The 21,888-nt window shown below is 42.2% G+C and overlaps 1 protein-coding gene across 3 annotated transcripts in view; it reads left to right on the top strand.

The window, feature by feature from the left end:
• LOC116943912 (zinc finger protein 385D-like) overlaps positions 1–20,802 on the top strand; it is a 105,770-nt gene extending 84,968 nt beyond the window's left edge. For 2 of the 3 annotated variants that reach the window (XM_032957258.2, XM_032957257.2), the window contains 6 exons: positions 5,547–5,657; positions 9,068–9,254; positions 11,698–12,069; positions 13,470–13,651; positions 15,378–15,479; positions 16,281–20,802. In XM_032957258.2, the coding sequence (XP_032813149.2) occupies positions 5,547–5,657; positions 9,068–9,254; positions 11,698–12,069; positions 13,470–13,651; positions 15,378–15,479; positions 16,281–16,532 (1,206 nt within the window). In that variant the 3' untranslated portion in view covers positions 16,533–20,802. The remainder of the gene's footprint in view (positions 1–5,546; positions 5,658–9,067; positions 9,255–11,697; positions 12,070–13,469; positions 13,652–15,377; positions 15,480–16,280) is intronic. The other variant, XM_032957259.2, reaches the window with a different exon arrangement.
• The last annotated feature ends 1,086 nt before the right edge of the window (positions 20,803–21,888 follow it).

The following is a 21,888-nucleotide window of genomic DNA, read 5'->3' as shown; positions in this document are numbered from 1 at the left end:
AGAAACGTAAGATTCCGTTGTGGTGGCTAACGGGAGGCGGGCAGTTTGTCGGCTCATGGGAGGCAAGGCAGTTAGGGGTTTGAAAGAGGTGGAGGGATTTGGCAAGGTTATGCAGGGCACACTGAGCTGTCAGGGTGATGGACGCATTATGCAGACTGCTAAGTTTATGCCAATGCCACCACCACTGCAGACACTTTTACCACGTTTGCTTACATTTGATATCTCGAGGTTGTATTTAAACGTTATTGCAAGCGTAATCTTTGCCACCATCGTCGGTTGCCTGTTACTGTCATCAACTAAGCGTGACCAATATATCAACTAAGCCTCCATCATTTCGCTCCTTTCATGATTTTGTTGTCACAATTGGCATTGTTTTTCAAGCCTAATTCTATTTATTGGAGTGAATATAGTCATCTCTCGTGGCTCTAGTGGCTGCAATGGGTCACAAGGGACAATTATACTGGTAGGAACCTCCTAGTTACACCAGCCCACAGGGGATTATTGTGTCCGTCCGTCGTGCATCCAAAAATGGGAGGGGTGGGGCTGGGTGGAGAGGGGAGGGTGGGGAGGGGCTGGGTGGGGAGGGACGGGCTGGGTGGGGAGGGGAGGGTGGGGAGGGTGGGGCTGGGTGGAGAGGGGCTGGTCACCCCGTGGTGCCCTTATAAAACTCAACGTTTAACCTACTCACGCCGGCTTGTGCCCGCCCTCACAGTCGGGCATATTTGCGGAATACACCACGTGGTGCCTCCGTTGTTGACCCTGGCCATTGACTGAGCAACCCAACGTTCCTACCAGCTCCCTCCGCAGGAATGTGTTGCAGCCCTCTTTTTTAGTCAATCCTCTGTTGGACAATGACCCCGCCCACGCTGAGTCAATAACGGGGATTGTTTGACTATACTTCACCACGCTGGTCGCAGTGCGGGTTAGCGAAGTTGAGTGGTTTAGATGTCACCCACCTGCTGATGTTAGCCATTGCTGGGAAATGAATTCGGGTCGTCTGGTGTTAACCACCGTGCCACTGCTTCACCCCTCGTATTAATTTAAAGCAATCTCAGAAACCGAGCGCTCGCCACTCGGTGAAGCCCTTTATCAGAGCTCACTACCTGATGAGGCGCAAAGCAATTTGAGTAAAACGTCGTGATCGCGTGTCGATGTCACAATCAGTTATGAACGATGCTAAACCATCGGTGAGGAGGAGCTTTGTTGGTCACCATGTGTCTGTGCGTGTAGGCAATTTCTTTGGCGAGGTGACAATCTTGTCAGGTGGCGGAGGGATGTTGACAATAATAGTGACGTGAAATTGCCACTTCGCCCAACCCCAAAAACAAATATGGACGTGTATCTGTTTTCGTCGAACATATCCTTCATAGGTACCTCGACAACCTTTATATTTTTTTAATCAAAAGCCTTCCTTCACAAACCCCATTCCATCCACAGCGTGGTCTATGCTGACTTTCATCTTTTCATTTCAATCCGGCCTTCTGATTGACTAATGTGACCTTGGCACATTCTCCTGCTTGGCATTCTGGATGGAGTGAACTAAATTTATCTGGATTATTATGCTAAGTAGTACCTCCTCGAACCTAATATGGAGCTCATTGTTTGGAATATTGACTTGCCATTTCACCTTTAAGAATAAAATGAATGGATTCTGAACTTATTAGAAATTAAAATGTGCAGGCATTCCCAGTGTATGCATTGTTCCTTTAATGCAAGTAATTGATTAAATATTCTGAGTTCGTTTCTTAAACCAATTCACACCCACTAACCCCAAACTATTTGTCCACTCCTAATGTCCATCCAGTTAAACTTAAACAATGGCATTCCATGGAGTTTTCTGTAATTATAAAATCACTCTCTGTTCCCCCCCCCCCCCCTGGTGCACGTGGCAATACAAATTCTGTGAATATATGTATGAGAATCCCGATTTACATCAGTTGTCTGCTTTTTTGTGCAGCCTTGACAAAGTCAGAAGGATGATTACGTCTCAGTTGGACTTCAAGATCAGCAGACGTTTCTAACCAAGATGTTATTTCAGAACGTTCCGTCGTTTCTTAAAAAAATATCTAGTGGTCCACAGTATTCGATGTTGTTGCTTCCTCTACAAGCTACAAATACTGCCATCATCATCAGCCACTGCAAATCTGCTGCTAGATTAAGGCACCCCCATGCTGTCAACGTCCCTCATGGTCTTGTGATGCCTCAATCTATCTCACTTCTTCACAAAAGCTAATCCCATTGATCCACATCCATGGTGACCATCATCTTTGGTGCATCTTCTCCTTTGGATACCATTCCTTAACCAGTCTGGTCTATCAGCCATCACGCCTTCAAGCAATACATTTTGACAAAGCCCACTTATTTTCTTTATCTGTCAATATGTGTTTGTTCTCTGTTCGTTGTGTTCCACTCTTTGCCTCTCAGTGTGTTTCCAAGCATGAATTTATCCATGTTCCTCTGGACACGTTTCCGTTTTTTCCCTCTCCATTTTATTTGCCAAAGTCTATGTTTCTGTACCCATATGCTATAGAAGCAGGGCTTAATTTCAGCCGGAGCTGTCTGGGGCTGAGCTACAGAAAATATTTCCCTGTCCCCCCCCCCACCCTTTTCCCTCCAGCTGTTGTGGTGCCCTTTAAAATACTCCATGAGAAATTAAGCCCTGCATCGAAGGTGATAATCACTCTTTTAAAAAGCTATTCCTCAGGCACACTTGTATGTTGCCTTTCATTATCACATTCAGTTTTACAACTGCACTCCACCTTGCACTTGATCGCCTAATGATTTGAGAAATTTGATCCTGATAGGCTCTGACTAATTGGCTTAGGAATGCATATTCTTGTTGTGTTTTCCAAATGTGTCCCTCGATCCAAAATTAATGATATATCTTTTGTTTGCCAAACAAAGCTCTCAGATTTCCTCGAGGTGCCCCAGGTAGCGTTTCTAATTTCACAAGTGGTAGACATTTGATAGTAGATTCATCCCATGAGGTATTTATTTTGCAAGTTTTCTCTCTTTTTTTTTGCTTTTGTGAGAGGTCACACGATGGTGTGCACCTCTTGTGGCGTGTAGGGTCGGAATATTTTATGCAAAAACAGACACACGAAGGAAGATGACTGATGCGCGGTGAAATGACCCTGGCTCCGAAGGGAAAAATAAAAATAATGTTGAAAATATAAATGTCAGGCCACACTGAGCTGGCACCGCTGAGATGCTGGGTTTGGATCCAAAAGTTATTCTTCTGACAACACTGGCAATCCTGTCTCTCGTTATCACATACATTTTCCGAAAGGTACTTCTACATTATTTCAAGAGCACCTTGATTCAAACCAAGTTATCAATCGGATCAAGTTGATGGTCTCGGCCAGGTCACCAAGGACTGGACAACAAGAACAAAAACGCCGTAAAAAAAAAATTTGCACTAAATTTTCATCAATTGCAGCTCTGGGAATTGTCATGCCAATATTACAAATAATTATATGCCTCGAGTTTCCACGAATGGCTGAGTTGTCCTAGGGAAGCCCCAAGGCAGATTCAGATACCATTTCGATGTTAATAATTGTCAATAATTGAATTGGTCAAAGAGGTTCGAGGCGCAGTGTTCTGGCCACACCGCTGCGTTGCAAACAGCACCTGCCCCGAGCGTAGACAAAGGTCCCACTTGTGTAAGTGTAAAACGTTGTGTATGTGGATCACTGCATAATACAGTAAAATGTGAATATATCTATAGCATCTACACAAAACACAAGTAGTTTACGTGCTATTCTAACCCTTGTTTAAAAATATCTGGACAGTTTAGCAAACATTTTAGAATGAACTGCAGTTTCCATCCCGCCTAACTTAACAAGCCTTAAATTTTGATTTAAAGCTTTCGTGACTGCAGGGATTTATATTCTTGGTTCTTTCGGTAAAGTCACATCTGATGATGATTGCTTGTGTTGCAGTCGAAACATTGTGATAATTTTATTGTTTTATGTTTTTTTTATTATTTTATTGTTTATCTTCTACGTGACTTTACCAAAAGACCCAATAATATTCACAAGCCTTGTCAAAAAACTTTTAGAAACGTCAAGATGCATCACATACCAATTCACCAATAAGAAGCTGCGCCTAATTACATTCTTCCGCTTGCAAAATTATTCAAATTGCTCAGACATTTGCCATGAAAGTGGATTGTAATTGATACCCGGATTATTTTTCGTGAAGAAAATTACATCCGCAAACTACAATAATTGAAAGGTACCTATGTTGACATTTTACTCATGGACTTGTGTAAGGGTTAATAATAGCATTCATTTTCATTGTTCTGAAAGCACTCCATGGAAATCTGTCTTCAGGAGTCCTGACGGCTTTTGAATGATGCAGGCAGATTGCACAAGGTCCTGTAGTGCAAATCTAGAAATAAAAAACTATGCTATGTTTATGTAGAAAACGGCTATTGTTGATGAAGAATCATGGTGCAAAAGCCATCAGACAAGAGGTTATAGATTGGGCTATAATCCATTAGTCTGAACAGAAACAGGAGCGGTCCGTGGTTCACACAACTCAAAAAGGCGGTGGCTTTTCATTGCAGCTCATGCGCACAGACCATCCCAGTTATTTCGCCGCACGGTATAAAAATTGTGCAAGTGGTGAGGAGGCTACTTGCTTCGATTAAACTAAAATTATTGCAGAGGTCACACATCTTAAAAACAAATATTCCCACATATGCGCTGTTATACCATGCAGAGTAGCGAAAACAATTAAAAGTAATAAATCAGGAATGTTTTCATCGCTCCGTTTGGATATTAGTCTTGGAAAATTATGCGGGTGGGAAACATATTTGATGAGTGCGGTGGGGATTTTTTTTTGGGTTTTCGCTGGTCGGTCGTGTTCATTGCTCGTGGCCTCTACAAAAAAAAATCAGGGGATGTTAATGCCTTGGTATTGATCGACAAATTCCACTGGCCACTCAATGTGCGACAACGGAGCTTACAAAGTATTCTCTATTAAATTTCGCTCCGAAAGTTCAAGGTAAAGCAGTGTGTCCTGACTTTTGCTGAAACGTTGTTCAACGTTGTCCTATTTTTCTTGTCCGTCCCTCGTGCTATTTGGTCTCAATGTTTTTATTCTATTTTCGTGAATTAAATCTATCTGAAAATTCAATTTGCTGCTTGAATGTTAGAATGCATTGCACTACTTTTGTCCCATGATCCCCGCACAAAGCTGCTCATACGAAATACATTTAAAAGTACTGGAAGGACCTGTGACCTTGGTTGTTATGTATGTTGCTTGCCTTGGACAATCAAGCGATTTTTGAAAAAGTAGTCAGTCGTTGAATTGCTTTCTGTATATATATATGAAAAAATGGGGATGTAAAAATATGGTCTGAAAAGTATTTTTTGGTCTTTTCTCCCAATGTAATTTCCAGTGCTCTGCAGTGCAATGCTATGAGACAAAGGATCCATTTTGGAAGAGGAATATTAAGATAAATATTATATCAGCAAAAAGAAATCGCTGCCACTGTAATCTTGGCGCCACATTGGAGTGCTGTTTTTCTCTCGTTAAAGGTGGACCCGGTGCAAAAGGCCGTCATCACGCACACGTTTGGAGTACCCATTTTACCTCGCCGGAAACACAGCTACTCCTGCAGCATCTGCCAGACAAGGTTCAACTCGGAGGTGCCCGTTGCATGCAAAAGAGTCACATCACGCCTGAAAGCCCCCGGTGGAGGCACTAGCATTCCCCCGCAAATTATTTCAAACAATAATTTATTCCATCACGTGAACTGTTGCATAAAGTGGCCACGATTTTGTAGACTTAAAATTCCTCCCGTTTTTTGTATTTAGGTATTTTGAGGTGGAAGTGCTGTGTTTTTTTTTTAAATTATGACTGCATGAGTCACAGAGCTGGCCCGTGATTAAGCATATGGAAAAGCAGTTGTTGGAATTTCAAGGACATGTATCTGAGACCGAGGTTAGGAATTTTATGGCACGACCGGGTAAGAAGTGACGTATAATTATTGAAGAGAACGTGGCATGTGAGTGTTGTAGATGCGATTGGGCAACAAAGGACGTGCTGGGTAGGACACATGCGCAGGATGGAAGGTGGCCGGTTCCAAAGGCAGGCACTGGAGTGGTCTCCATGGATCCGGCAACCAATGAGCAAACTCCGTTTAATACATCGGCTTCCGCGACCAATGTTATCCACAATTAAGGTTTTTAAGACCGAGACAGGAAGAATTATTCACAATTCTGGCTCATCGCCTGATGAAGCAGGTTGTTGTGATCACCAGCAAAACGTCGTACTCGAATTGTAAATGCTGTGGGTATACTCTACAACACACCAGTGTGCTGAACTCGTAACTAGCTGGCATGTGGTGGTAGGTTTAAGAATACGTTTATATTCACACGATCGAACCCAACAAAATCCCCTTTATTATGAATGGGGAAGACCTAAGGCCAGACTGTGGGGCATATCTTAGAGGTCGCGTTTCTACGGTGCAGCGGCTTTGGGAGATGTGATAGACGGTAGACAGGGTTAGCTAAGTGTGGTTGGATCAACAGCTTTGGCCTTGATGACATCGTGATCTTGAAATTCCTTTATGAACCCTCTACTGCTGGGCCAACACCAGCATGTGTTTGCTTTTGAAAATACTGAGGTGTGAATTTATCTCTTTTTATTGCACATTTTTATTCAAATATCTCTCCTTCTGCTTATTGTCTTGCAGGTTGAAATTTCAATTGAGTTTTTCAGATCTTGTTTTGTAAAACCATAAACATACCTTCCCCCCCTCCCCTCCTTCCCATCTTCCACCGACATCGCATGACGCACCGACACGCACCCACTCGTCAGATGGAAACAGCACTCCCCGGCCATGTCACGCATTGCTCATGCTCTGTATGGTGCATCGTTGTTGCCTCGTTGTTGCCTCTGCCAACAGGAATTAAGAATTTCGCCACGAGCATAAGCGTAGCGTGCATCCCTACTACTATTTAAGACGTTGATGCCATTTTTATTTATCTCCTCGATTGGAAAATGTTTTTCATGTGTTGTAAATTTGAGTGTTGAACCACCAGCCATCACGCATACACAGTAACATCTGTTTGTACGGCGTGCGCTGTGAGTGTGCTTGCACGTTTACGTGAGTGCAGATGGTAGAGGCGCATCAAGTGGCACTGTTTATTATTTACTTGAATATTCTGCGAATTTGAAATTGAAGCAGAGTAGTAATTTTTTTTGTCAACGTGTTATTTTCAAGAGACCGAAATCGCCATCTCCCCTTGTGTCTGTGTCCATCTGCCTCTCTCTCCGTCTCTCTGTCTCCCTCTGTATGGCTCTCTTATCCCTATCTCCCTGTCTCTCTTGCTATTTTCCATCTCCCTCATCCTTCTCTTCTGTCTCCCTCTGTGTTTTTCTTTTTCTGATTCGCTATCTCTGTATTTCTCTCTTTCTCTTTTTTGCCTCTCTCTGTGTCTCTGTCTTGTTTCTCAATGTTGTAAGGTCGCACTCAGTACACACAAAGTGCTTGCCACAAATTAACCACAATACCTTTCAGATCACTTCAAAGGGGCATAAACCATCATGCAAACTCCTGCCATCCTCGCAGTGGCGGCCTTTGGCTCGCCATTGAACAAAAGACGGTCACTGCATCACGCGCTTTCAAATGCGCTTCTGCGGCCGTCTGGAATGCTCTCCGTTCCAATATTAGGAAACCACTGGAGCAATTCACTTTTAAGTCTAGATTTAAAACGAATTTCTTTAGAACTGCTTTCCCCGCACCTCCGTTTAGCACGGTTGGCTGCGTACGGGGCGAAAGAAGTGCAACATACATACGTATCTACTGCTTTCGGTTTCCCTGTGTCTCTGTCTTTCTTGCTGCCTCACCATTTGTTTCTGGTGAGGGTTGTTGTTGCTGCTGTTGCAGCTCCCATTCTCTGCGCTCCCCACATTCTTTCCCACCCTGCATGCAGCATTGCCGTCATGGTCACATGACGGATGGCCCCGCAGTGCTCAAAGCTAATATTCAGCTCCGTATATTTTACTCGCTTCAAATGGGCTGAGCACAAATAAAAAAAAACAGTCAGTATTTGACGAGTTCCCCCTAATATATAGACGCTTTCTTTTCCAGGTAAGACCCGATGAGCTATATAGCTTTTTTTCAGAATGGACCTGGCCACAAATTATATCTCAATGAAGTGGCGTATCATGTGGTAATTTATAGGAGCCAAATACTCCAAACGCATGTTTCTAAGTGTGGAGGGATAAACCGGAGAAAAATCCACGCGACCACAAGGAGAACATGCAAAGCACAAATATGCAGGCATCAGGGTCGGGATCGAACCCACGAGCTAGTTAACATATTGCCACCGTGGCACCCTTTTGAATCCTGGCCCTGGCTAAAATCAGTGGCAAGTGACATTTGAACCAGTCCTAGGCACCGCATCTTTCCCAACCCCGTAATTAACCTACATGTATTTGCTCAGCATGGTGAAGTATGGTCAAATAACCTTCATCCAGCGGTATATTGATAAAGGGCTGTACATTATTGGTATTTATGCAAGAAAATAGAAAACCATTAAGTAGGTTGAATAAACCTGGCATCACACGATCCGGGCAGCCCATCATCCAGCAGTGAATAGACAATCGCTGCTAATGATAATGATGATGAATAATAACGGTAAAGGTGCAGCCCGTCAATTTCTTGCTCACGCCACTGCTGGCAGAAAGGGCCTCCACGAGAGTGAGGTTTAGAGGGTATTGGGTCTACTCTTCTACGCTGACCAGACACATTTAAATATTTTGTGTATTGTTTGTCGTTGTAACTTTCTGGCCCGCCCCTGCTGGACCTCTTTGAAAAATTGCTTTATAGCTCATTGGATTTTTCCAGGATAAATAAAGATTCTGATTCGGAAGTAGGAGTATCAACACTTCACTCCCCCGTGAGCTTTATGTGGGTTAAATGCAAAGGCAACTTGGTGAATCTCAGCACTTAAAAGAGGTCCTTCTGTGTATGTTTTTTTGATGGTCAAGCTGCACGTTTATTGTGTTCAGTGATGTGTGTGTGCATGCGTCTTTTTTTTTTCCCCAGACCCAAGCCATTGCTCACTTCAAAGGAAACAAGCATGCCAAGAGACTCAAATCACTCGAGGGTGGAATGCACAAACAGAGTAAAAGTTCTGGCAAAGATGAAGTTAAGCGGAACGGAGCATCTAAACCTGACTCTATGGCCGATAAAGGCCCCAACAAAGCGATAAAAAAAATACCAAAGTATCACAGTAAGCCGCATTCCTTGTTTTTAAAACATTAATTTGCAGATGTTTTGTTCAAGTAAATGTTTTTTTTTTTTATAAATTGAGCTGGCAATAAATCGTTCAAGTGGGTGTGGTAGGCACGAGAAGATATATATTGCATTAGTCTGTTTAATCTTCTCATCACCACACGTGGAATATGTCACTGCTTAAATACAGCGGCTTAAATTAACTAGCCAAGTGGCTCAGTGGTAGAGCGAGTGGTTCACATTCGGAAAGTTGTGCATTAATATTTTGGTCAGGAGTTGACTCCACTCATCTTCTCTGGGGTTGATAAAATAACTACCACTTTGTGGTAGACTCACACCCCACCATATGGATGAGAGAGATGGCTGAGAAACTCGCTCCCACCGTGCCAATGCTCAGATTAGCAAGTAATCACTGTGAATTTAACTTTTTCAATACTGTTAAACTTTCTATGCATGAATAATATATAATTTCTTTATATATGAGGAAAAAAATTCGCACAAATGTTATTACCGTAGTATTTTATCAACAGCTAATATTGGACTCGGGGGGGGATAGATGGGCCAGTATTGTGCAACAACAAAATATAAGGGCCGTATAATTTTGTGAAGGAATGACGATTTCTCAGGAAATGGAACTGGCAACCATTGGCGTGAAAATTATGTAGGCGTTTAGAGTAGCGTAGCAATCATTGTGGCTGCCAAGAAAAAACATATTTGGCCGAAATTAGCTTTTACTTAATAAATAATTGAAGGATTTTTTTTCGTGTAAAAATGTTCCCTCCAGTCTCGCCAGCTATCAACTTTCTGGCAATAACCGAGCTGGTTTTGCATCACACGATGCTTTGCAAATATGACGATGGGGCAAACTTAATAATGGAGCTGTCATGGAGTCTGTGTAGTTAACTCGGAATGTTCCCATCGTGGCCCCTTCTGAATTCTCTGCTCACATTGTGCATTCTTTTTGGATTGATCTTCAGGGAGATCTACCATCCTCCTCCTACCTTTATCACCTCGTTTTACTTCGATTTAATCCCACAACGAAACCCATAGTGTGGTGTATATATGTATTCATTAATGAATATATAAGTAGTGACACGCGTTAGCTTGTTTGCATTAACAGGTGTTTATTGTTCATTAGGGAGCATTTAAGGAGCATTTCAAATGTAATATTTCACTTGTGCAGAGTGAACAAAAATATATCCATAAACTTAATTACGTGAAACCAAGAGCGTCTTGAGTGGTGTGACAATGGAATTTTGTTTTCACACTGAATTCTATTTTAAATTTATACGAAATTATGATGATGCCGATGATTATGGTGACGGTGATTCAATTTCAGACGCCCGCACAATTAATACGCCTATCAAAACATTGTTTTTGACATGTGAGAAAAGTAATATTAAATATGTAAATTGCCTGCCTAATTACATTGGTTGTAATTGTATATCGCACATCTTGGTATTTACCTCGTGGGCCCTATGTTTCAAAGTCCCAAGGTATGCTGTGTGCATGTGATCATGTCACCTTAGTCGATTTACAAAACCAGAATGACAATTAAACCTACAATCAGTTGGTCTAAGGCTTGTACTAAGCAGACTGAATTTCTTATTAGATACTGCATTTTTGTATATTAAGCACTTTAATATTGCCAGTTTCCAGGGAAATAAGGCATTTATGAGAAAGTTTCGATTTAAAGCTTTCGTGACTGCAAGATTCATCTTCTTTGGTTCTTTCGGTAAAGTCACGTAGGCCACAACACAAGTGGCCGAAACGTCGTGAGAATTTTATTGTGTTATTTAATTTTTATTAATTTATTATTTTATTCTCATTCTACGTGACTTTACCCAAAAAACCAAAGAAGATTTATGAGAAAGGTTTGTTTATTTATTTTCCTATCGAAATCCCCCTTTTGAATTTAAACAGATTGCGTCATTGAGAAGGGCCTATGGGAATGTACCAAACAAAAACTTCCGCTTCATGCTGGTTCAGGGTGAATAATAAGCAAATATAAAATATTTCAAATTTACTCAACAGTGATGTGCAATGGCCCATTAACGCTATATACGTTGGTGAGGATGCAGCCCTGCCATGTCTTGCTTCTGCCACAACTGTCGGAAGAGCCTCCATGAGATGGAGTTCCTGGGAACCAATCCGGAGGGGATTTTCGCCACATCTTCCACGCTTTACCCCACCATACTCGACCCGCAGATTGACTAATTGCCGTGGACACCACATATTCTGCAGACTGGACAGACGCAGTGGCATTTAAGAAACGTGCCCATCATTCCAACGGCCACGCCATTAGATTGAACCGGTGATCTGTAGTGCGGTAACCATTCTTCCACAGCAGCATCCTATATTTTGAGCCATTGTTAAATGTTCAGGTATTCCTTGCACTCGTTGAATGGATTATATTGTTAATTCTCTCACTTGATTTTCAGTGAAATCAATAAATCTCAATGTCGGGAGAGAGACGCACGGCGAGGGGAGAACGGTAGCAGAGCTGGACACCGCGGATAAACCCTCCTCCCCAAGTACCGCCTTGGGTGACAACGGCAAGCTACCACAGCCAGCTCCAGCCTCTGCTTCTGGTGGAGGAGTTGGAGGAGTAGCAGCAGCAGCAGCAGGAGGAGGAGGAGGAGGTTTAGAAGGAGAAGGAGGTGGAAGCAGTAGCAGCAGCATCAGCAGTGTGAACAGCGGCACAGCCACGCTGGGCACGGAGACGGAGGACGAGAAATCGAAGCGCCTACTCTACTGCTCCCTGTGCAAGGTGGTGGTCAACTCGCAGTCACAGCTGGATGCTCATAACAACGGTGAGCCAGTCACGTGGACATTATCGGTGAAGGTCGACAAAGCGTTTGCAGCCCCACTGGTGGAAGGGCCTCCACTGTACGCAGCTCTAGGGGCTATTTTTGCCCCCCTCTTCCATGCTACCCAGACATCTTATTAGAAGGAGTGTGAGTACAGAGACAAATCTCCCCCGTATAGCCTTAACAGACTGTTGTGGCAAGTGCTGTTAGCGAGCACCTATGAAGGCCGGCACGGCACGCGAGGTGCTGGATGGCCAGCACCACGCCCGACCGCCTTTGTCTCCCTAGTAGCGATGTTTACACACCGCACCAGGTACTAATTTGAATCTGAGTCGACCTAGGGGGAGGCCCAGGACCAGTTCACTGGTGTTGGCCGTGAGCTGGAATCGAACTCGGGTCGCCGGGATCGTAGCGCAGCGTAGCGCTCACCGCTACGCACTACCGCTCCCCAGACTTTACCTCAGCACGCGTGACCTGCTGATCGACAGGTCATTTACCCATTTATTACCAATTTGTACCACTGGGTGGGCAGAGGCGAAGGGGTATAAAGACGTTTTGCACCGAGTGTTTCGGCTCCCGTTCGGGGAGTTTGGATATAACCGCCATCCTCCGGATTTGCAAGTTCTGCGTGCTAACCCATTACAGCACCATGGCAGAAAACCCAGGGCATCGATGGCGGTGCTTAACATGAATCCCATAACATATACAGTACACTGTGTGCTAAACGGATGAAAGATTCTCATGAGGTGTTTAGATTTTTTTTTATGATTTGAAAACGTTACAGGAATGGTCAAAATATTTAAGCAAAATGCCTCGACAAGCAATAACATTACTTAAAGCTTTCGTGACTGCAGGAATTCATATTCTTTGGCTCTTTCGGTAAAGCCACTATCTACGTGGCTTTACCGAAAGAACCAAAGAATAAGCAATAACATGTTGATCTCATAATAGGTCTGAGAGGCTTTGGCAAATGTCAACAATGAGTGGTGTTTAACACACGCGTAATAATGTCTTCATACTCTGCACGATGCCTACGACATGACGGCAACGCAAACCGCTTCGCGTTCACGATAGCGACAAACGTTCGTCTAGGAATAGGTTTTACCCTTTTAACTGGCGTCTTCTGGTCCAACACCAATGGAGACTAGGCTCTAAGAAAAGCCGTCTCGGGTGTGGACCAATCAAATTCAAGAACAGTGCATATTATTATCAGAGTTGTCTTTTTTGTTTGCATTTTGACTGCTTGTGTTGTGGTTATTGCAAACATGATGCCTTGAATAAAGGTGTCAGTTTTTGTGCCAGTTAAAAGGGTAAAATCTATTCCTATATCTTGTTACTGGCAAAGGAGGTCTCATAATGTAAAAAAAACCGTTCGTCTGCTTTTTGTTGTTGTTCATTTAAAGGTGTCAAGCACAAGACGATGTTTGAAGCGTGGAGTGGTGGCGGTTCCATAAGAGCATTTCCCAGGCCGGGCTGCAAAGTCAGCAGCCAGAATGGCAGCGCCGCGGGTTTTGGCCTTCAAGACAAGACCTTTTACTGCGAGATCTGCGACGTCCACGTCAATTCGGAGACGCAGCTGAAACAGGTGTGCCTTCCCGCCCCCGGGAAGCTGTATATAGAGATGTCCGTCACTGTGACGTGTGGTCACCTTAAAGATCTCGGTAGACTGTAGGGGCTTTTGGACAATTACTCGCGGCTACCGATGGGTTAACGGTAAAAGGTGTAGTACTGAAATATGATGCACTGGCAAACTGCCTGCTGGTTTTTTTTTGTTACCAAAAAAAACGCTTTTCGTGTTGTCAGTTTATAGAGGGACGCGTTCATTTATGATATCCAGTAAAACCTTGGATTGCGAGCATAATTCGTTCCGGAAACGTGTTTGTAATCCAAGGCACTCGTAATATCAGTTGTGATTATGTGATGCTCGGCAGACAAAGCGTATACATACTACTCGTATTGCAAGACCTCGCTCGTTTACCAAATTAATATTCATTTACAAATTTTGCTCCTCTTGCAAAATACACTCGCAGACCAAGTTTCTCGCCATCCAAGGTTTTACTCTATTATTTTATCTGCTCGATATTTTCCGATTGGATTTTTTGCCTTTTTTTGCATCATTGAACGTGGACTCTGGGCGGTCGATGAAAGACTGTTGCTTCAAGCTGCTCAGTAAAAATAATAAGCAAATGCTTACATCCCTTGAACGTACTTGGGAATAATGCGTGGTGGCACATTCTAGGGTTAAAATCAATGGTGATGGTAGACTTGCAGCCCTGCGATTGCAGAGGGAAGCGTCTTCGCTAAAGAGAGCTCTAGAAAGCCCCTCGTGAAAGGGTATTTCGCATGCTCTTGCACACTGGCTCGACATTTTGGAAGGAGTGGTCGTACCCACACTTTACGCCACCATATGTGACCTACCAATCGACAAACTAAGTTGCCTCTGTGGTAGTAGTTACATTGGAGAAACCAAACGCCATGTCTCGGACCGCATTCGTGAACACAAAGCAGACCTTAAACACGGTAGGACCAACACCTCGGCCGTAGCAGATCATTGTTCTAATTCAGTAGGCTCACATGCCATTGACTTCTCCAAGACAGAGGTTCTTTGTAAGCCACCTGGCTTCCATGAGAGATTCGTTCATGAGGCTATCCACATATACAAGCACAGAGACAATTTCAACCGAGAAGATGGATTCTATCTTAGCAATCATTGGAAAGATTTGATAAACCATTTCAGTTCTTAATTGATTGTTCACGCTTGCAGTGGCTTTCAGACAGCATACATTATATATATATATAAAAAAAAATTCGTCTCCCCCCTCCTCTTTTCAAAATATAGATGGACTAGTCCTGGGTAAACTGCCAATCGCTGCGCGTGACGCTATCGTTTTTATAAATAAATAAATGCGTCGTTTCAAAATAAATTTATGCAAACCAACACACCTGAAGATGACCGTTTGAGTTATGGTCGAAACGTCGTGAGAATTTTTTATTGTTTTATATATATTTTATTATTTTGTTGTTTCTCTTCAACGTGACTTTACCGAAAAAACTAAGAATATGTTCCTATAGTGTTTTAGCATGGGAAACAAAAGTACCCGATATGTATAGCTTTAAAAATGCGCCGCCGATATGCATTGATCATTAATTCAACAATGACGTTTCATTATGTCTCGTGCAATTTCAGTGACGTCAGATTCGCAGTGTGTGTACTGAACAGTTTGCGGATGAAACGGGCACATCCCACAACTCTTGATGGCAACCAGGATGCACAAACACCTTTAATATTGTACGGCCGTTTATCACCGCAGCATATCACGAGCAGGAGACATAAAGACCGATCTGCAGGCAAACCTCCAAAGCCAAAATTTTCTCCATATAACAAGCAACATCGCCACTCCGGCCCTGTCACGGTAAGTTCCAGGCGGACAGTCACACATTCCACATTGTGGACTACCCGAAAGAAATGATCATCTAAACACAATTTTTCATACCATCTGTGTTTTGTTTAGGTTATTATTTGTGGCATGAATCTTCTCATTTAATTGCATACATCTTGCATATATCAAACTCTGATAGAAATTTCGTGCTTGTAGAGTTAAAATGATATCCTTCTAACTTTTCACTAATGCCAGTGGTGACTAGGATTTCCACCTGTCCTGATTTTCCCCGGATCGTCGTAAATTCAAGGAATCTGTCCTGTGTAATCAGTAAGTCTTTTGGGGACATTGCACGTCTCCATTTCGCCAGTTTATCAGTTACATCACAATACATCTTGAGTTAAAGCTTTCGTGACTGCAGGAATTCATATTCTTTGGGTCTTTCGGTAAAGTCACGTAGATGGGTTCAAAGAAAATAACAAAAAAGTAACAAACAAAAACTGCGACGATTGCTCGAGTTGTGATCGAAACGTCGTGGTTTTTTGTTGTTATGTTTTTGTTCTTTTCTTTGAACCTATCTACGTGACTTTACCGAAAGACCCAAAGAATATGCATGACAACACACCACTTACGACAAAGCATGTAAATTTAGTCCTCTCCTCTTCCAGTGTTCGAGGAAAAATTGTCAGATATTATTCTTCCCACGATACGTTCTGGTCATTTTCGATCGCAGAGGAGAAACCCGAACGGCGACCGTAAAAAAAAAGACCCATCATTCTGCCTCCGATCCAATACGATTCCAATTGTTTATGCTGTGTGCAAACAAACAAACAGACAGGCAAGGTCTCCTTTCCGAGAGAGCTGCGCGGCAAGCCTCTGGCATTCCTTCCAGCTTCCCTGGCCGCTGCGGCCGCAGCTGCCGCAGCGGCCAACCCGCTGGGCCTGGCTCCCGGGCCGCCCAGCTCGTCCGCTCCATCAATCTTCACGTCGTCCACGCTCGGAGTGGGCCAGCCGTCAGCCATGCTGAGGCCTTCTCCGGGACCCATGCGGCAAGCGCACGGCTCTTTTCTCTTCGCACCTTACTGAGGCATTCCACGCGGGAGTCCGTGGACCAATGTTTTCGCGTGCCAGTGTGTGTTCGCTGTGTGCACTGTGTGTCCCTACTGCTGCTGCTAGTCACATGACACCACCCATCGCTTGTGCGCCGTGCCAAACTTCATAAGTGCTTGCTGACGGTACTAGCTAAAAAACGGCATATTAGAGCTACGAGGGTGGGGGGGGGGGTCTTTGTCCTGCTTCTTATTCTAGTCAACAACACAAAATTATAACACGTAAAAGCAATACTCCATTTGTGTGTCCTCACGTGAATACAAATGTGTTTCAGCCCAACATCCTACTGGCTTTGCAGAACACTATTATCCAGCAGCATTTGTTCCAGCAAGCAAACTCTGGATCGTTATCGACATTCTGGGTCTCATCAGCAGAACGCCTCACCAACAGAAGGTTGAAACCAGCCCAGAGTGTTCGTCCTCAAACAATTACTGCTGGACATCGGTCTGGAAAGCCAATAGACTAAAACATTTATCAGTTTTTTATTTATTTGTGGAGATACATCATGGAGTTCTGTTTTTACACGATTGTATCATTGATGCTCCACACAAATGCTTAATGAGTTTGCATACAAAACAAAAGTCTCTTAGAATTAAACATATGGCAGCATATTGCATTCCAATGGCCATGCTTCTATTATATCATTGTTGGCATATTCTGAATTTAGCATTAATTTTATAATGCGCAGCAAATGCCTGGTTCGTGCGCACATATAATATCGCAATTTGATTGTTGTCTAAGATTTACCACGAGGTAATATTTTGTTTATGCGTAAGGGCATCATGCTGCGTATGACACACTCGTGACATTTGTACGATGCGAATTATCGACGGTGTTTTGTTATTCCCCATCTGCGCAACATTTCACAGTGCTTCGTAATTTCAGAGCTTGCTCTGTGTCTGAACACATTGCCAGCAAAAAAGAAACCCATTCGGTCTTTATGGACATGCCTATTGTGCGGTGTCTTCACGAAAACACGATCCAACTTTTAAAATAACGTCTCACTTTAAAAAAAAAAGGACAAACATAAATTAAAGGACGTGACGTTGAATTGAACCATCCGCCTCTACCTTTTTTTTCACCCGGCAACATTTATCCTGCTCGCTCGTCTTCTCGAGATGCACGTCTGTGGCATTTGTAAAAAAAAAAAAGACGTCAATGGCACGGTTGTTATTCCACTACGGTTGGTTTTGAAATCGCTGTCTGAGCTGGTTTGCATCTGACCTTCGTGACCTTGGGGAACAAAGCGTTGGCTCCTTCTGTTCACTCAGCTACAGCTGGTTCGTCGTAATGGTGGGGCAAAAAAAAATATCGCAGTGTTTCACTGGGGACTTTGTAGAGCCAATTTTTCTCTGCGTCCTTGTTAAGCGCAGCTCCTCTGCTGCTGCACAGACGGAAATTCAAACCCGCAGATGCGTGTATGAAAGTAAATCTATTTGCATACAGTACCTCTTAACTTGTGCCACCTTTGTGAAGATACCAGGAGCTAAAAATCTCATTAGTGTCGGTGAATTCCTTTCAGAGACCACAAGGGCTTTAATTAGTAAATGGATCATGCCGCGATTAATGATCGTGAACTTGGAATTAGGACTGAGGAGTGAGTGCATATGGTTGGAGAGAAAGAATCATATAATTTTAATAAAGCGTAAATGTGGAACGTTGAGCCATTTAACTTTTATTGGTTTAATTTATTAATGTACGGTATGATATTTACAGTATGGTATTTACAGTATGGAATGAACCACTGGTGGACAGAGAATACAAATGATTAAAAAAACCCACTAAATTTAGCTGACATCTAATAGCTAATAACTTGATCATCCAGTATATTTACTTAGATGGTGTTATGGTCTGTTATAAGTGATGGGGTTTATATGGTATTTGCTTACTTGTAAAGTCCACCTTTGGAAACAGGCTCGGGAGAGTTGCAATGATTAACACCTTGTACATTACCCTGAAACCCGATTATACGTAAGGCTGTGTAAATGTAAACAGAAATGATTAACAACAAAAATTTAGTTTTAAAGCGCAAGTTTTAATTGCTTTCACACTTTGCTACACAGATGTCCATAATGCAGTATCCATGATTGTGTAAATTGTGTCCCACATGGATGTTTGATTATATACACGAGCACCTGTTCATTGTAGACAGTTATAAATGCAACGTGTTCTGATGAAATTTATTGAGACCCTGTAACTTAGCAATGATGGTTTATTAAATATGCAGAGTTTCGGTTGGCCCGGTAACTCAGACGTGAGAACAACAATGAGCTGGCACCGCTGAGGGCCTGGGTTTAAAGGCCTTTGGTTAGACCGGGTCCTCAAGTCTAATGAGTTAACGGTCTCTGCCCGGTCACCAATTACTCCCCCACCAAAAAAAAAGATCACATCAAATGTGGTTGCTGCAGTCAATTCGGCTTAAATTCCAGCTCAGAGAATGAAAATATCAGATTGAATGTCATTCTCAAACCACACTCTCACATGCAAAGCAAGTGGAAAGCGCTGCCCTCTACTGTGTGTGGATCAGAGGTCCACGGAACTGATCTTGTCAGGTGTTTTGCTGTGATATCCCACTCGTGTGGGCTGTTGTCCGACAGGAAGGGTTGCACTGCTGTGTGTGAGACCCCAAAGGTTACTTCGTCACATGACGTGACGCCGATGGCACAAAGGGGATAACATTGGGGAGGGGGGAGGGGGGCAGGGGACATTTAATAAAAAAGAACATCCACAGTTCATCTCAGTGATGTTTCATTATTATTAAATCGTCTTGTTCTACTTTCATGCAAATTTGGTGTGCAAAGTACGATATTTATCTTGTGAATGTGTGAAATGTATGGACCCTAAATACCTAATCTAGAAAGAATATAGCAATCATAATTGCAAGGACATACACATTCTTATGCTTGGCATAAATTAAATATTTGCAAATAATGTTATAAATGAAATGATACGCTTATCTACGTAAAGATATTCACGATTTATTTTTATTTTATTTTTTAATAAGCAAACTAAGAAAAACGTCGGTCAACATCTTGGCTGTAGAATCCTAACGGAGAGATATTTAACCAATGGTACACTTATTAAAATTTACAAATGCTTTCAACAAGAAAATATACAATAGGTTGTACCTTAAGTTGTGTAGATACCACTACTTTTTTCATTAGAACGTATATTTATATGCCTGATTTGCCTTTTAATCTTACAAAATTAAAAATAGTTTTTTATTAATTTGTCCACAAGTGTTTGTTTTGGGCTTCTTTTTTGCAGGTGCAAAAGATCATGGAACTATTGTGACAATTATGTAAATTATATTTTGTATTTGTGTTATATTTAATATTGTATTTTAAAACGATGTGAATAATAATAAATGCAACTGGCTTTACAACAGACACAAATGTACACACATGGCCAGGGTCAGGTCTCGCAAATGCTGTGGCATTGTAAAGACAAAAATCAGCTCGTAAACGACCGTGCATTGCTAATGACATGTTTCATGTCTTGTTCATGTGTATTCAAAGCATAAAAAGCAATAAATGTTATAAATTTGTGTATATACTTTCTACGAGAAGAAAAAGTCAATTATATTTCACAAAGATGTCGCTATATATATTCCTCTGAGCAACACGCATAACCGCTAATAATTTTGAATTGAAAACAAAATGAAGAGTTTTATAACATCGCCCACGGAGATACAGCGGTCCTTTGCTTATACAACAAATGGCTGCACGGGACCAAATGTGGATTTATATATAAAGTAAATATATATAATGTTTCGAATCGCATCATATACACAATACGATTGTGCATTAGGTAAGTAGAACACATCTCTTGGTGCAAGTGTTTTGCTGCTTTTGTGGATGTTTTTTTTCATTGTCTACTTGTCCTGAAACGAGGCAGAAACCATCGTCAATTTGATGGATTTCAACTTAGTTTAGCGCACAAATAAGAACAATATATTGTATGTGAGCACTATAAGTTATAAGTTGTGCTTTGCAATGATAAAAACAGTGGGGTTTTTTTCTTCAAAAAGCTATCTTCAGTTGCATCTTTGTCAATCATACAACCGTGCATCAACTTAAAGTGCTGTACAAAAAACGAATATGGTGTAATTGAAAAGCCAGTGTAATGGTTGTACATGTTGTACATTGCTTAATGTGTTAGGAGCATTATTTTTATTAGTGAATGGACCACTGCATTGTTGAAATAGTGGAACTGAAGTTTAATAAAGATGTGATTGTGCGACAAACCGTCTGGTGGAATGTGTAAGCGCCTCATTTCCTCGTTACAATGCATGAATCTATCTGTACGTGGTCAAAACAAACACCTAAAAAAAAGCACTGCTCACCTAGGAGCGCCCTACGCAGAAATTATATTCCCGGTCACATAGAATATATCTAGATGCGGCGAGATAAGGGAAATGTAGAGGAAATTTAGAGATGCATTGAAATGAGAAAAGAGAGATACGGAACCAGATAGATTTGAGAGATTAATTGGCATCACGTTATTTATACGTCATGTTTTTTTTAAGGATTTGTATTTTTAGCTTATATTTGAAGCCCCCATATTCAAGAATCTGGAGCCCCTTCGCCGCTTGCTTGGCATGGTCATGACTTGCGGCGCCACCACTAAAATCACTTTTGTACATTTTGCTTGCAATAACTACTCGTGCCATCTGCTGATGAAACACACAGCTGTGGAATCGTGTTAAATGCACACCGTGAAGATGACGCAAGGAGAAGAGTCGATCTTCTCTTCGCCCTGACAAAAGATTAGGCCAAAAAGAAGGATGTTTCTGGTGTAGGCCATGGAGTTGCAAAGACAATGAATACATTATCAGAGTTTGTTCGCATGTTCACCACAAGTCCGTGTGGTTAAAGTAGATTTGATTCCTTGCATAAGGTATCTATTTGGTGTTTGAACATCTTAATACTTGTTTTATTTCCAGAAAAGGTAAAATCTATTCTTATTTTTCATACTTTGATACTCACAAAAAATGTCCCATAATGCACGTCACAGATTGTCAACCACCAAACAACTATGTACATTAGAAAGTGCAGTGTTTGTTTTTTTGCAAAGCCCACTTAAAAAAAGTTGTGGAAAGTTAAGCACTAATTAGTTTGACTTTGTGTGTAGATGCAGTCGGCGGTTTGCACACACAGTAACAGCAATAAGGAATGATGAATGTGCCACTGAGATGTCGCGGCACACGTGCGATTTTCGTTTCACAACGTGTGAATAGGATGGGCAAGGAGTGTTCTCAGCTAAACTTAACAATACAAATAATGTGTTCATCAAGTTTATGCGCGTACTGTACGTGTGTTGAACTTCTTTC

The sequence above is a fragment of the Petromyzon marinus genome, chromosome 19, assembly GCF_048934315.1.
Source record: "Petromyzon marinus isolate PM22_M1 ecotype Great Lakes invasive population chromosome 19, UKy_Petmar_22M1.pri1.0, whole genome shotgun sequence".
Classification (NCBI taxonomy): Eukaryota; Metazoa; Chordata; class Hyperoartia; order Petromyzontiformes; family Petromyzontidae; genus Petromyzon; species Petromyzon marinus.
Note: the sequence above shows the minus strand (reverse complement) of the source record. Positions and strands in the feature narration are given on the sequence as shown.